The sequence below is a fragment of the Boleophthalmus pectinirostris genome, unplaced genomic scaffold (assembly GCF_026225935.1).
Source record: "Boleophthalmus pectinirostris isolate CB_2022bp ecotype Guang Dong unplaced genomic scaffold, ASM2622593v1 HiC_scaffold_3, whole genome shotgun sequence".
Classification (NCBI taxonomy): domain Eukaryota; kingdom Metazoa; phylum Chordata; class Actinopteri; order Gobiiformes; family Gobiidae; genus Boleophthalmus; species Boleophthalmus pectinirostris.
This window is the reverse complement of record NW_026571299.1, coordinates 32,068,085-32,084,574: the sequence shown is the minus strand read 5'-3', so window position 1 is coordinate 32,084,574 and position 16,490 is coordinate 32,068,085. Positions and strand designations below refer to the sequence as shown.

The 16,490-nt window shown below is 37.4% G+C and overlaps 3 protein-coding genes across 6 annotated transcripts in view; 1 reads left to right on the top strand and 2 right to left on the bottom strand.

Annotated features, from left to right (window-relative positions):
- Window positions 1-8,186, bottom strand: part of foxj3 (forkhead box J3) — a 125,113-nt gene extending 116,927 nt beyond the window's left edge. For 2 of the 4 annotated variants that reach the window (XM_055160132.1, XM_055160129.1), the window contains exon 1: window positions 7,891-8,186. The gene's annotated coding sequence lies outside the window, so the exon portion shown is untranslated. Of the gene's footprint in view, window positions 1-7,825 lie in introns of all 4 variants that reach the window. The other 2 variants (XM_055160130.1, XM_055160133.1) reach the window with 2 other exon arrangements.
- Window positions 8,187-9,380: 1,194 nt separating this feature from the next.
- On the top strand, window positions 9,381-12,449 carry ppcs (phosphopantothenoylcysteine synthetase). The gene is made up of 4 exons (XM_020934122.2): window positions 9,381-9,558; window positions 10,339-10,852; window positions 11,122-11,225; window positions 11,536-12,449. Exons 2-4 carry the CDS (start codon window positions 10,342-10,344, stop codon window positions 11,860-11,862), a joined length of 942 nt encoding a protein of 313 aa, XP_020789781.1. The 5' UTR covers window positions 9,381-9,558; window positions 10,339-10,341; the 3' UTR covers window positions 11,863-12,449.
- On the bottom strand, window positions 12,446-16,251 carry utp3 (UTP3 small subunit processome component). Its single transcript, XM_020934228.2, has 16 exons — window positions 16,061-16,251; window positions 15,843-15,930; window positions 15,559-15,615; window positions 15,423-15,479; window positions 14,995-15,091; window positions 14,798-14,866; window positions 14,575-14,696; window positions 14,340-14,495; window positions 14,163-14,234; window positions 14,034-14,074; window positions 13,856-13,952; window positions 13,654-13,776; window positions 13,173-13,309; window positions 13,028-13,088; window positions 12,703-12,810; window positions 12,446-12,620 (listed from the first exon to the last, which is right to left on the bottom strand). The coding sequence occupies exons 1-16, from the start codon at window positions 16,075-16,077 to the stop codon at window positions 12,528-12,530; spliced, it is 1,395 nt and encodes a 464-aa protein (XP_020789887.2). The 5' UTR covers window positions 16,078-16,251; the 3' UTR covers window positions 12,446-12,527.
- Window positions 16,252-16,490: the final 239 nt, after the last annotated feature.

Sequence of the window (16,490 nt, the reverse complement as noted above, 5' to 3'; positions counted from 1 at the left end):
CAAAAAACACTCCACTTGTGATGTCATGTGGTAATACAGGAAGTGCTCCGCTGTCTTTTTGAACTCCATACACCTTCACTACAGCCATTTGGATTATTTCAGTCCAGGAATTTCCAATCTCTACTGAACAAAAAGGTAAAAAGTAGCTGTTAACTTGAAAAAGAGCATTTTGGAGACATAGATCGATTAATAATAAAAGATTAGTCAATGTGTCAATGAAAAAAACTCTACAGGTGTAATGATATCCAAGTCTCACGATAAGATATCCTCACGGTATGAACCTCATGGTACGATATTTGTTGCGATATCGTGTGAAAGCTTACGATATGGTGGGGAGCCTCACGATTAGGGACATAACAATATCCAAAGCTCTCTGTACGATATTTTCATGATATGCATCTAGCTGTACAATATTTATTGCAATATTTTGTGGAGGAAAACAAAACTGTTAATATGCTCCTTTTTCCTCTTCCAAAGAACTAAGATTTAAAAGTGCTTAGAACTGTTATTTCTTCTTGTAGTCTACACTGAAATGGAGCAAAGGATCGTGGTCTATGTAGTTCCCTCTGTCTTTTTTTTTTAGCTATTGCTGCACCATAACTCTTCATTTAAGCAAAGAGACTTGTAACTCGATATATTGTGATGGTCCATGATATTATTGTGAGAACTTTGACGATATCACAATATTTCGGTTATTGTTATGTCCCTAAAAAACACAACTCCAGGTACGTTTTTGAAGCTTAATGCTCACAAGAGTCAATTTTGCGTAATATAGGACGCTTAAAATTACAGCACACAGTGGTCTCACTTTGAGCTGCTTTTACATATGTGTACTGGGACTAAACTAATCTTACCGGTACAACCCTTGTAAAGAGGATGTGATGATTAAAAATGAAAGAGCATAAACTTGCAGTGTGATATACAAAAAAGGGTGTACTACTGTATATAGTAATGATTTCACTTTGTCAAAATTTTGACAGAATTTCTCAAAATGCACTGCTAATTTTAGTATTAGTTTGCGAGCTCCTTAATATAAGCAATAAATAGATTAGGACTTTAGTAGCACATATGAGAAAATATCTGTACGGCAACAAGCCAAATGGATTAAACATCAGAACTCTTTACTAATCCATGTATGTAAATCTCAAGTGTACACACAAGTTCAACACAATCGACGTATAGCATGAGGTATAGGGCAAGCGAAAGAAGCCGCTGAATAAGAAATGAAAAGCTAAATTCGCAAGAGAGAGGGAACGATAGAGAAAGAGGGAGGGAAGGAGGAGAGAAGGAGAAAGGGGGGGTGGTTTTATGGAAGTTGATTTGAAAACCGAACCGTGGCTGTTGCTTTCCCCGCATCTAGCCGTATGTAGCAAGCGCCTCTTTAAAAATTCATTAATTTACAGCAAAAAATAGATTAAAGCACCCAGCTGAGCGAAAACTCTAAATTTGAGCTCCAGAATAACATTAATGATAAAACATCTCCTTCAGGCTCCAGGGGATTCGCCTGGGGAAATGCTTCCTTTTTCACCTTAAACCACCTTGACGCCTGCCTAAGAGAATGAGGTTGTGATTGTCTTTTTTAATTATGGTTTGATAAAGGGGCTTGACAGAAAAACAAAAAAGGTTGAAGCGAGTGAAGGACTTTATTTTCAAATACACCTGTTTAAAATATGCTAGTTTGGTCATATAATGATTCACTGCTTTTGTTTAATGCAGCTGTACGCCCACTCGTCGTCCTTATTGGCCAGTCCCTGTTATATTCCAAGTGAATGTAACACAGTGAAGAGTGAACTTTGTGGTATGAATATTTTTGGCATATCGTCCAGCCCTATCTGAAGAGCAGAGACAAAGTGACAAACAGTGCATGGAGCAGTGGAGTTTTGCCTGAAGAAATGTATTTTCCCACCATCAACCACACTGACAGCATTCTTTTAAAGGTGCACTATGGAATTTTTCTGGTAGGGGGTCCATAATCTGCTTTTGTCTATGGAGCAGTTGTTTAGCTTGGAATGTTCCACAGTATTAGGGGTGTGCAAAAATATCGACATATGGTATAGTTTATATCGCAATATATTGCCAAGAGTATTTTTTTTTTATTTTACAAAATTATTTGATTATAGTACTACAGTTTTGTTGCTTGTTTAGAGGAAGGAAACTCATTTATGCAACACATTTGACATATTCACTATTCTGATAATTAAAATGGGTGTGTTTCATATTAAGTTTGCACAAGAAGTGGTTTAACAAAGATTTTTAGTGTGACAGCCATGATGATTTAGCCATATTTTTTATTGAACCACATTGAAATAACTTGAAATTTATCATATTGAATCAAAAGCTCACTGTATCAAGATATGTATTGTCTCATGGCCTCTGTATCGAGACATGTATCATATCGGCAACTTCTTAATGATTCCCAGCCCTACACAGTTGGGCATTAAACTTGTCTGTTTTGCATGTATTTCATTACAGGTGTTTTATTGTTCAAAAATGCCTTGAAAAACATACACCCTTACTTAAAGCAAGTCTCCTCTCCAGAGATCTGACCTATAACTTGGCCTGTTGGTGCCTCCTGCTAATCTCCATGAAGACACACAATGCTAAACTGTGGAACTTTCTAGACAAAGTAATAAGATCTCCATAGAGACAAGCAGGTGATGTATCCACCAGAAAAATTACACAGTGCACCTTTAATGATTCAAAATAAATTAATTTCTATTTGTCATTCTTAATTATTTTCTGAAAATAGTGCCTCGTTCTAGGGAGGAAAAAAACTAATTAAACTCCGTCCAAGGATCTGTCAGTCCCATGATGGTGCACCAATGTCATCCTATTCACGGTTTGATATGGAAGACACCGTGAATCAATGACAGCCAAGGCAGAAGAATGCCTGGAAGTGCGCTTACAGTAATTGCTCCGGCCGGCTCTAAATGAGGTTCACTTAAGTGCAATTATCCCCTTCTGATCGGGCACATAAAGAGGCCTTAACATGGCAGAGGGGCCTAGCACTATGTGACGCCAAACACAGCTCAAATTGGAATCAGGGAGGCATTTCCAGACGATGAATAGGTCTGTAAGGTTCATCTGCATTCACTAAGATGCACAGCAGAAAATAATAAAAAAAGACCAAGGCTAAGGTTTGACATACTACATAGGTTTTTTGTGGAGCAGCACTGAGGGAGCATAGAGAGCAGAGGAGAGAGAAATGTTCTGGTTTAGTCCAATTTTAGGTCCATTCATAAAGACTGTTAGACATTTGAAAATTAATTACACAGCCCTACTCTTGACATAAACATCATTGGTTGAGCGGTCAGATCCACTGACACACAGGTTGGTGGTGCGATTCCAGCCACCACAGATGAATGCTGTTATTGTGTCCTTGAGCATGACATTTCTTCCATCACCCCCAGTGTATGAGCATGGTGGTGTTTGAATGTGTGCGTGAATGGATGACTGGTTCCTTGATTTAAAGTGCTTTGAGTGTCTTAAAGGTGGGAAAGCACTATATAAAAATATGACCATTTACAAATTTTCCACAGATTTAGGCTAATTTAGTCCATTCAAGTTTATTATTAAAAAGGAGTACAGTATAGTAGTAATGCAAAACACTTGAACAGTTGTTACAGAAACTTCTCAGCAATCAATCAGTCTTATTGTGTCTGTCTGTTCAATTGTTATATATAAAACAATTATAACAACTTTTTAGTTAGACTGAAGACTTAAGGAATTACTGAGTTGCATGGGCAGGACTTGAATAGCACTCAGCCTAGTTATGATGTTCCAAAATGATGTATGATCAGTCTTTCCACAATTATTTATTCAACAATGGTACGAACTAATTACTCACACACCTTAGTGCTTCACATTCTACGTAACCCGGGGATCTCAGGCTAGACTGGCAGTAACAAACTTTGACCAATTAAAAAACTCTCATCAAATATTGATTTTTTTCTGGCATTTTAAAAATGACTAATAGTTTACTCTACTAGCAATAAATGATTAAAGGGATTGTACTTGATTCTTTTCATAAAAATGCCCCAGTAGATAGATTGTGAGAGTATGGTTAAATTAAGATTGCTGACTATGCTGTCTGCATCTAATTATAAAACATTTTAGTGTGCTATTAGCATGCTAGATGTTGATAGGGTTACTGTGATGGCAAAACGCTGTTCTGGTCTCTGTAAGTTCTGAAAAAGGCTCATTGCAGTGAACAATTAGGATACTAGGAAGGCTTTTGGGAAGTGAGGACTAACTTTGGTCGACTACAAACTGTTGAAAAATTAACTAGTTTTGGTTTTCCATATTTTAAGACCAGCACAAAAGCACAAAAGGACATCTTGTACATCTTCAAAAACTGAGGTTTACCATAGCACACCCAAAATCACAGGTCAACTTGCTATGCTCACAAATTCGATCCACCTGCTATCCCTTCAGAACAATGATGTCCTGCCCTTCGGCTAAAACCTGGTTGCCCTGTTACCTGTTGGGCCTTATCCAACTCCACAGTATAATGACTAGTGGGGGGGTGGGAGGGGGTAAAGGGTTTTTCGATGTACATTCATGTTGCCACAGGCCCAACGACCACAGGAGTCCGATAACTGCATCTCCACGGCTACCATTTGAATAATCACTTCAAGAAAGGGACAAATTAAAGAGGCTCTGGGAGAGACTGGACTCGCCACAGGGCCACACGCTGAATACAAAATGAGACACAGGTATTAAAGGTTTGCTCAAAATTCATTCTTGACCCTCAGCCGCTGCCTTGCTGATAATATGATGATTACAATGGAATTATGATTTGTCATTTGCTGACATAGTAATGACAGGTATAGTATAATAAAGTATAATATTGGAAATTTAACTAATTGACAAGATAATACAAGAATCACCCATAGAACATGTTTGTACAGATCTAAACTACAGTGTTAGTAGTTTTTATGCAAAATAAAACAAGAGATTTGGTTGTTTGTTGAGGAAATTTGAAAGCAGCTTTTATGATTTGTTAACTGCATTCATCATTCCTTTGGCTATAATATTCCACAGTATGGCTTAAAACATATCCACAGAGAATATGGTTTGAACTTTCTATTTCCACAGAATCATGTAGTTTGCTTTCCACCACCAGAAAATTACATACTGGGGCTTTAAACTAGATCCGTTTACTGCTGTATCCTATAGATATTTTTAAATCAATAATTTATAATGAAAGTTTTCAGAGTACAAACTGTACAACATACATTTTGTAACAACATAACTTTTCTTGTACTTGCTTGTTTTCATAGAGAGGGGTTAAACCACGTCACTTTGGTCCAACTGATTTGTGGTAGCACTTATTGTAAACACTGCGTTACAGATATAAAAGTGAACTATTTTCTACAGAGTACAATACGTTATTTGCCACCAGACATTCACACACACTCAGCACGTGGAGACCTTGGAAGAGAAGGTGTCATGCTTTGAAAACATTAAGCAATAGACTTCACAAAGAGCACTGCAGGCTAAAAACCACCATTAAAGACTTCTGTATCACATCCTCCCATTCACACTTTGTAAATGCTTTCTGTGAGAATAAGCAGATGTGTAATCTTCGCTCCCGTTTAGTTCATTCACCACCCTGTTTAACAAAAGAGAGGCACTAAGTAACTGCTCGGTGAAAAAGGCAGGTTTTTAAATAATAACAAAAAAATAAATTATACAAATGGCAACAAAGAGGAAAAATGAAAACAAGAATCATGAATAGAGCAAAGACCTCTGCCAAGGCACTGATCCTGTCTCACAATGAAAGAGTGCGGAGGTTTTAATGAAAAATCTAATAGTAAAGTAAAGGTGTAATGCTTTTGGTACTCATTTTTATCAAAACTAGATACTCATTTGAGCAGGTATTGATACTAAAAAAAGCCACACTCACAGGATAGAAAGAACCTTTCCTGAATAGTTTTAGAATGATCTTGTTCTGATACAGTTCAAGCATATGACTAGTATATGCTCATGGACCATTATGAAACCTACCTGGACAACTGAGGGATTACACAGATACAAGACAACATGGAAATATAAAAGAAAATACTATGATTTAATAAAGTGTGCTTTTAATTATTTTCAATTTTGAAATTAATATTGTGACAACACTACTTAACTTTTACAGAATTGTCCTTAATTTATTCCATTAAAAATGTATCTAATCATCTAATCTATTCAAACCACAATAAAACATCGTGTAGGGCATTTTCAGGTGCAAAACTAAATGAGTCATCACATCTTAAACTTCGACTTGAATTTACCACTTTAATAAAACTTCTGCATGTCCCTTGTCTACAAACAGGAACTGATTGTGCCCTGATTGAGATTTGTGCATGCAATCTGTGGTGCCTCAGCTGCAGTGCACACAAGGCCAATTCCTCAACAGCGAAGCCACAAACAGCTAAAAGTTACCACCACTGTAAAATACACAACCACAGTGTACAAATGATGTTCAATTGCATATGATTTGATACATTAAAAAGGCACTAATTAGGGTTTGTCAAGACCAAAAATTGTGTTATGGGGAGGTTAAATATAAAAAACATTAGACATTAACAAGTAAACATAATATACTGTTAAGAAATGCTTTACATGTAAATTGAGATAGACTTTTAAAAATCAATTATGTGCATTATTATGTACAATTTTATTTCGTGTTTACGTTTGCTGTATCATTGTGCATTCCAGTCTAAAATATTCTATAAACTGAGTAACTCTACAAATAGATATTGGTCAGGAGTATCTTTAGCCCGCTATGTTGCAGCAAATAGCCTCATCCCGACAGCCCAGTGAATGCCAGCTATTTAAAGGATGAGTGATTAAGGACCAAACCAGGTCGACCTTTTGATTGTGGGTGCTGACTAAAGCTATGGGCATGTTGTGAGTTCGAGCGTGGTCTAGTGTTGTTCTGGGGAGTAATCTACTCAAAAGTGCCATAATATTGAATCCATGCGTTAAGTTGGTACGTCAAATTAGGTCTGTAGTATGGGTGACGAGCAATGTCTGCAAATGCCACAACTACGAAAGCATTAACAGTACTCAGTTGTTAATATGTTGTACAAACAAAGATGAGATGCAAATACTTCATGACAAAAACCCGCTTGTGTCATCTCATTTCAGGGCACGGAACATACACCTCCAGAATCTACCAATGATGCGAGAGCAAATTAACCAAACATGCTTAGCACTTGTTGAATCCGACGGTCCACATGTCGTACACACACGCCTTCTTATTCTGTTTTTGCATAGGCGGAATCGTTATTTTAAAGAGGAATTTACTAGGCGCTCGAGAAACGGGGCGATTGACAGTCGAGCGAACACACTGCAACAGCTGTGCCAGTCAAAATACCTCCAGCGCGCACGTAGGAAAAGCCAAATGACACACAAACTCCATGCTGGCCACTACGTCTCAAATACCAAACAGCTAGCTAACCATAGCCTTTAAGGGCGGGATTGGTCAATATATCCACGCTACAAAGCCAAAACAAACCTTCATACTTGGTCCTATCCAAGAAGGGAAGCCCTGGCCAGCGCACGGCTAAAGTTAGCTGGCTAAAAAACTGGCTAGTTAGCTGTCAAAGTTGCCCTGTCAGGTGTCACCGGTTGCTCCACAGGCACGGGGCTAGCAGGCTAACCAAGAACACAGCTGTCAACTTTACACAGCAACCCCAGCGCACACAGACTACATACAGAGCACAAGGAAACACCGCTTGGCTCAAATGTCCCCAGAGCCGTCAGTGCGCGCAAAGCAGTGCGCCACGGCCTATTTCAGGGGCTCAATCCCCACAACTTCAGTAGCACTCACTTCCCCGTCAAAGTCGTCCATTTCACGGCCCTTAGTGCAACTTCATGCCCGCGTAGCGCACTTACTCTGGGTGAAAGCTGCTGCCGTGACGCTGGCTCCGAGTAAAAAAAATCCCTCACGGTAGTTTTCTCAGAGTGCTTGCCCCCTCCCCTTCATTCCAGCTGCTTCTCGGCGGAGGTTTCCTTGGAGTGTCCCTGGCGGGGGTGATAGGGTCCAGGCTGCGCGCAGATTCGCCGGTGTGCTCGCCCTCCCGCGGTGCTGTTGCTGCTGCTGCTGCTGCTGCTGCTGCCGCTGGTGCCGCTGGTGCCGTGGCCGTGCTCCTCACTGCCTCACTCCGCCTTCACTTCGCCTTTCTCTCGGCGGCGGCCCAGCCAACATCCGGGACTCTCCCTCGTTTGGGTTAAGTGCCCGGAACTACTTTCATACACTAAGGACGACGCACGCCAAAGGTTTCCCTCTGTTTCCCTCTCAGCACCTCTGGCCCTGCCGCAACAGAAACTAGGACTCTGGGTCGCTTCCCAAAGTCTGGTTAACTTTGATATTAGACCGTCAGTATTTCAGAAGACCAGAAAAAATATATTCATTCTGTTTTATGTATGCAAACAATTTTCCGTGTGGAAAATTTTAAAAAGTCATTTTGAATCTGCACATAATATAACTCATGTGTATGAAACTACATTACACATATTGAAGTTTCAAAAATACTGTGAAATTGACTGTATGTCAGCCCTTTTTTTGTGTACGTTTATGTGCAAATTCAAAAGATTTATTCTTAAGTAGAGATAAAGTAGGCAATTTAATGATTTTTCACCTGAGCGTCTCCTAAAGTTTGTCGCCTTCTGCAAAAAGTAACTTTACTGTGAATAAATATATAGACTAAATATAATAAATATAATAAATACATACATAACCTATTCAACCCAAATACTGATGGACATTCCACAAATTCATGTGGGACCACAAACTAGAGGACCTATAAAATGTGTGTATTAGTATATCTCATTTATTTTTAAATCCAAAAAGTGTATAATTTGTAATGTTGAATATTTGCATGAGTTTAGGTCGTCATGGATCTATTGGTTTGGGTCCAGAGGGATGAGGGTGCAGTACTACTATCAGCAGAACAGTCGCTTACCCCGATCAATATAGTATAGTGCAACGGCGCCCCTTATTGGTGGACATTAAATACAACTGTATTTAATTTACATTTATTATTTATTTATTATTTAGAGACATACTAATGATGAAGTGGTTATTATGAAATCATCCTTAGCAAAGCACATCCAAAGGACTATTCAACACTTCTTCTATATGGATTTAAAATAGTGATGTGAACTTGTGACCATATATCCAATCTTTTAAAAAATAACGTGTAAACTGCATATTTTGTCTATTTTGATTTCTTTTGCTTATTGAAAGTATTTTTCCAGGTAGAATTTAGGAGCAAAGTTATTTTAATAGATCCATACAAAGTACACCCAATCTTTGTTAAAAGTAAGTTATTTGTTGCACCATTAGTGGGCGCTCTTTGGTCACTGAACCACAGACACAGAAACACAGAAGAAGTCCAAAAACCAGGAAGTACACACTGGAACAAAATTTGACAGAAATTTTTAGGAGACTAAAGTAGCTTAGTAGTGGCTTTTGTGGATTGATTCTGATAAACTTGTTCTCAGCTTTTTACCTTTTATTGCATTTGATCTCGATATATTGCTGGAAACGTGTGACAATCAGTGAGTAACGTTATACGCATGGTTTGTTTACATTCACCACATGTTTTTGCACTACACTAAATCAAAGGTAAAGTGGATCTGTAAATGTAAATCTAATATAATATCGTGGAACTAAGGTGTAATTTTATTCTGCACTTGGTTAATAATAACGAAGGCTAATTTACAATGTTAAATGTGTGATATAATGTTTATCACAGTAGTTTCAACATTTGAGCCCAAATGAATGTGATGGTGAATTTTTTTTTAATCTAAAAATAAGAGAGACTGCTGCAAGAATTTAAGTCATACTTTCCAAAACTGCTTGACTCTATGACAGTATTTTTATATGCTCACCAATGAAGAGGTAGCTTGGAAAATATGATCTATCTATTGTGAAGTAAACATTTATTATTTAAAGGTGCACTTTGTAATTTTTCTGATGGAGGGTCTGCCACCTGCTTGTCTCCTCTGAGATGTTGGTGCTTTGCCTAGAAGTTTCCTCAGTCATGTTCTATTGCAAAAAAAAAAAAAAAAAAAAAACCTTGAAAGCATTCTTACTGTGAACGGCTGTGCCTCTGAGCAGATCTTAACCTTGGTCAGGTGACGTCACCTGCTTGTCTTTATGTAGCTAGATCAGTTTAATGGATTACTGCAGAACAGAATATTCTGTGCAAGGCAATAGCACTTCTGAGACATGGTCGTGGCATATCCTTGATCACAAAAGTTACATAGTGTACCTTCAAAACCTATAACTAGCACAATTGATTCTCACCTCTTCCTTATGACTGTTTCTGATTTTAGGCAATGGCAGAACCAAACATAGATGGTAAACTAGCTGAGGAGTTTGCTGTGCCCGCCCATGCTGAGGAAGTGAAGGAACGAATGACTGAGTTTGCCCATTACCATGCCTCAGAGGGTCGCAGGGTGGTTGTGATAACATCAGGGGGCACCAAAGTCCCTCTCGAGTCCCGCACTGTCCGATTTCTGGACAATTTCAGCAGTGGGCGGAGAGGAGCATCTTCTGCAGAGTACTTCATAGAAGCTGGATATGCAGTTATTTTCCTACACAGGCACCGCTCTTTGTACCCATATACCCGAATGTTCTCAACCATAAACATGCTGGATGCACTGCAGCTCAAGGGGGGTCAAGGAGGGGAGGTGGTGGTCAGTCAGGTGGTGCTTCCCAATATTGCCAAAGTGCTAAAACGTTATCAGGAAGTGAAAGAAAGCAGACTACTTCTGCCCATAGAGTTCAGCGCACTGTCAGAGTACCTGCATCTCCTCAAAGCTGCAGCACAGGCCCTCAGCTCTATAGGTAAGGCATATTTACTTTGATTTATTTTCTGTTTTTGTAACTGTTCATCTGATCAGGCTCTACTACATAAGAAAATGCAATATTAAAAACATTTGCCCAATTGACAGTTCTATTTTTGTTTGCGATTTAGTTTAAATTGAAATAGTAGTGACCTGGTGGCACCTTAGACTGTATAAATACATTATACAGTCTATACACTGTATATACAGTCTATGGGTGGCAATCATCCTACCCCAAAATTAACCAAAATGTTTTTTTTTTTATTCCAGGTTCCAAGGCCATGTTTTATTTGGCTGCTGCAGTTTCTGATTTCTATATCCCAGCATCAGAGATGCCTGAACACAAAATTCAGTCTTCAAATGGGCCACTACAGGTAAATACATTTTAATATTAAAGAATGTACAATATTATTACCAGAGAGAGAACTATCGTCTTTACAATGGCAAATAATACAGTATGTAAAACTCAGCAGCATGTTATACTTTACTCATAGCTACTTAGAAAATAGTAATTAAAGCTTTATTCTTGAGTAATTGTTCAAATCACTACTGTTTACTTCTGCTTAAGTGATGCAACATCAAAGTAATTTTATCTGAGTACAACATACCCACCTCAGAGTCACGGATCCAGTAAATAATCAAATATCATACCAATGTATTTACATTCATCTTCTTCTCCTACAGCTCAGTTTAAACATGGTCCCTAAGATCTTGTCTCCACTGGTTAAGGACTGGGCCCCTCAAGCTTTCGTCATTTCCTTTAAACTGGAGACCGACGCCTCCATTCTCCTGGACAAAGCCAAAAGGGCCCTAGACACATACAGGCACCAGGCTGTAGTGGCCAATGTGCTGGACTCCCGGAGGGGGTACGTCGTTGTGGTAACCAGGGACACTCAGGTGGAGCTCCTTTTATCAGATGAAGATGTGAAAAACAACATTGAGATTGAGGAGAGGATAGTGAGTAACTTGACATTGGCACACAAAAGATTTATAGACCAGGAAAAAGTCTGAGGGGCCAAAAGAACTGCATGTTGGTATAAAATGTAAATTCACTGGCCATATTATTAGATACACCTCTTCTTCTGATTTTAATCCAACAATTAAAATAGAACATGGCACTCAGGCATTGTATCTAGGGATAAAGGGATTAAGATACAGGTGTGAAAGTAGCAATTGCACTTAGGGCATATGAAGAGCAAAGTGATGATTTTGATCTGTAAATGAATGGTTAAATTCTGACCTCATTAAATTTGATAAGCCCACAAGAATTAATCAGAGATACAGATTTCTGTTACTATCACATCCTCTCCACTTTCTTCTAACAGACTTCAACAATCTTCTTCTTATTAATATATTATGCAACTGGCATAATTAATAAAATGTCCAGTTTGTTTATGTACCCTTTGCTTTACCCAGGCTTTGGCTTGTCTTTACCTGTAAGTTAAATACATTTTTGCCTTTCCTACTGCATACAGTAAATAAACTTAACAGATGCCTTTTTAAAGATTACTTTCTTGTAAATGTGAGAAGAACCTTATCTTTATGACTGTAAACAATCTTATGTTTGATAATATAGAATAAATAAGACTACAACAAGACTTAGTGAATTTATTATACAACCTGTTGAAACTCTAACAATACACTGACAATAACGTTGATACAGTTTACATTTAGTTTTAGACTTTGAGTTTGACGCTCTTCTTGACTCCAGCGCGGATACCAGACGCCTCTCCACTGTAGCGCTTATCCTCAGTGCGCACTTCTCGGACCTGGTAGGACGTCATTGAAATTTAGGATTAAAAATAAAAATTTTAAAATGTCAAATTTAACTTAACCGTGGGAACTACAAACCTGTCCCTTTCTGCGGATCTTGGCCCGTCTAAACTTCTCTCTATGTTTGACTCTTGGATTGCGGTCAATCTTCTTCCTCTTTGGAGTTAGCCCCTTGTTCTTGGCCATCTATAGGTTTAAAACAAGAAAGAATTTAGTTGTGTAATACATGGTCAAGTATACTATCAAAATTATTTTTGTATGCAAAATATACAAATGCTATTGCTGGATTTCAGATGACATTAAACAATCAATAGACGTGTAGATGGCAGGGTAGGTAAAAATGCCTATGTAAATTGGAACTGTTTACTGATTAAAATTTAAAATTTTAATTTTTGCAACTTACCTGATAAGTAATTCGTCTCTTGGCATCTTCATCTTCCTCCTCGTCTTCATTTTCACCCATTCTGTTAAAAAAAAGAGAAAAAGTTAGAACAATTAAATGCTAAACTTCTAAACAATATCAAAATCTATCTCATTTCTCAACTCACTCCTCGGTCTCTGGAGTTTTGCCTTTCCTCTTGAGTTTCAGTCTCTGCTCGATGCCTTTGTAAAACTGTAAAGCTGCTTCTTCGTCCAGTTCAGAGTCTGAGTCCTCCATGTCTGCAGAGCCAACCTCTTCAAGATTCTGGAAACAACAAAAAAAGCGGTATAAGTAGTACTGGTAATTTTGGACATGGATTATTTAACTAACATGTGAAAAAATTGCAATTATTAATTTTTTCTCATTACAACTCTTGCATTATATTGTTTTGTTAAGTTAATTTTGTTGCATTTTTAGCCAGAGTCAACGTTGCTTAGGAACAAAATAGTCAAAATCTGTCTAGGGCGAGTGATGACTAAACGTGGCAACAATTATACATAATTATGAGGTGAAGCAATTGGAACTATAATGCATTACATTATTGACAGTTACAGAGAAATGATGTAAAAAATATTAATATTGGTAGAAAAAGTGTTCATGAATATTACCTTTTCTTTCTTACTAGTCTTCTTGCCATCTGTTTTCTGACCGCCCAGACTTTCCTCTCCAGCCAGCAGCTTTTGAAACTGTGGAGCAAGTCGGGCATCTACTGTACTGAGTTCATTGATAAGCTGCAAAATAAGAAAACATGAATTTTATAAGAACACTCTGGCAATAATGTTAATTATTGTTTTGTAGGGAGTGCCTTACATTTCTGTAGGTGAGAAGTCTTTCAATCACTGGATGGTTATGAGCAGGTATCCTTTTTGCTTTCAATACCAAGTAGAAACTGATATTTGTGCAATAGCTAAAACAAAAAAGTACATTAAATTAATTGGTTGTGAGCACAAAAAATAAACAGGAACATTTAGTATTATCTGTGACTCACTTTAAATATAGCTGCTGTTTTGTCTTGAGGTATTCTGCACCCTTTAAAATAAGAAATCAAATTTGGTACAATGAGTTCATAAAAGATTTTCTTAATTTGCATAACTCAAAAAAATAAAAATCAACCTACTTTTCCTGGTGGGATCTTTCCATTGGTTACCATTTGAACAAGCGGCTGTATTTCATCTTTCAATTCAGTAAGCTGCAATTAAAAGAAAAACAAACAAACAAAAAAAAAGACATTTAAAGCAAGTCATATTTTTTGCTGCCAAATAATTATTATGGTACATAAATTATTTTTTGTCACCTTCTTCTTGAAATCCTGAATGAGTTCAAGTAATTCTGGGGACTCTTTCTTCAGCAGTTTCATCTTTTCTTTTTGGGACATCTCTTTTAAATCTTTAACAATCTTTTCCTCTGTTTTAACTTCCCCCTCCTCGTCCTTCTCTTCAACCGCAAACTCCTAAAACATTACAATCACTTTAATAAACAATGTAACTGACTATCATCAAAAAGTATGTGTTGCATGTAATAAAGATTACCTGGAAAAAGTTCAAGTCATAATCCTCCTCACTCAGATTTGCAGCTAAACGTTTTTGGATTTTGATGGCTTCCTCTTCCTCCTCTTTTTCCTCTTCTTCCAACTCTTCAGGTTTTTTCCCCTCTGTAAACAAACATCATTAAATAAATAAAATTACTATTGTCAACTAAAATCAACACCGTTTTAAACCTGTAATCACAAAAATAAAAATAGAAGATGCTTACTGGTAGTCACATAGTCAGAGTCGTAAAACATTTTCTTCTTTTTGCCCCAAGCCATTTCATCTGGAAGATCTGAGGGGAAAAAAAATACAAGATATAATTTGAAGGGCCACCTCTAAACCCAAAGAAATATCAATAATGTTGTGCCCATTATTTCATTTCGATGTGCACAAAAAATACATACAGGTACATAGCATTACCTTCCTCTTTCTTCTCCTCCAGGTCACTCTCCATGTCTGTCCCTTCTTCCTCCACATCTTCTTCCTCCTCGGAATCATCCAAAGGCATCACCTCGTCCTGCAAAATTTTAGATCATATGCAAAATTAGAATATCTAATAAATAAGTGTATAATGAAAAGATACAAAAGAACTACAATAATACAAAATGATAATTCTCTGTGATTCATTTTACAGCCCATTCAGGTTTCTCTAATTCTTGAGTCTCAACATTTAAGACAGAATAATTCAAATTAAAATGACCTAAAAAAAATGTCTTTATAGTATTTTTTGTCAATATCGCCCACTATTTTGGGGCAATGATTTATTGAATAGTTTAAGAATATTTCCCTTAAAACCTTTTTAAGCTTCTGAAAGCTCCCATGAAATAGTAAGTGCCAAATTCACCAACCTCATCATCCAGCTCTTCTTCTTCACTGTCCATCTGCACTCCTCGGGCCAGAAGACTCTACAAACATAAAATCACCACCAGCATTACAAAACTACAGGCTATTAATTAAATATCATTAAATGTACTGCATACTTACTGCAATCTTTTCATCGTGAAACTCATCAATTTTGTCCTTTATGTAATTGGATGATTTCTAGAAAAAGAAACAATATATAAGCCGAAATGCATTTTTCCCCGTATAACAGAAAACTGTAAAAACCCAGTATTCGGAGAAAATAGATCCTATATGTATATTTAGAGGTAGACTTCATGTAATCATTATTAAACATGTAAAATATAGGGCAAAACAACAACAGTTCAAAGCTAATAACAACAAAAAGTTCACACACAGTAGCCTATACAGTCAGTACATAAATCTACCTTATCAGGGACAGGCATGTCTCTGTACGCCTCTGGGTCGTCTTCATCGTATTGCGGTCTTTTCTTTGGTTTCCCAGTGGGTTTAGCTCTATCAGTACAAAACAACCATTACAGCTTCACCTTAATTTAATGTTTTTATTTTAGGAAGTCAATGGAAACACACGTGTGGATTTGACTTGACTCCCATGTAGTTTTGTTGCCATAATTGCCAAACTTACCTTTGCGCACGAACCATGTTGAAATAATGTTCCACTGATTTTCTCTTAAAATAACCGTAAGAGATTAAGTATGTGTGGCTTGGATCAAACCCTAAGAGTAAATACAATTTAGATTAAAAAGAGTCTTCTAGCTCAGCTGATGTCGCCATGTGTTTCCGAGTTTCTTCTTCGCTTCGTTTCGGGTGATGAAAACTGCCTACTGCCCACTAGCGGCAACAAAACCTTCCAACATGTTTATAGAAATAAAATGGTTTCTTTATAAAAGGACATACACTTTTATTATCGTCAATTGGCGTCCCCTGAAGTGTCTGTAAAATAAATTGTTTAGAAATACTAGTCTAACAATGGGTATATTTACACAGAATAAAATAATCTGATGACAAAATTAGATTTTATTTATGATACAGGTTTATGTGCACAAAATAAATTT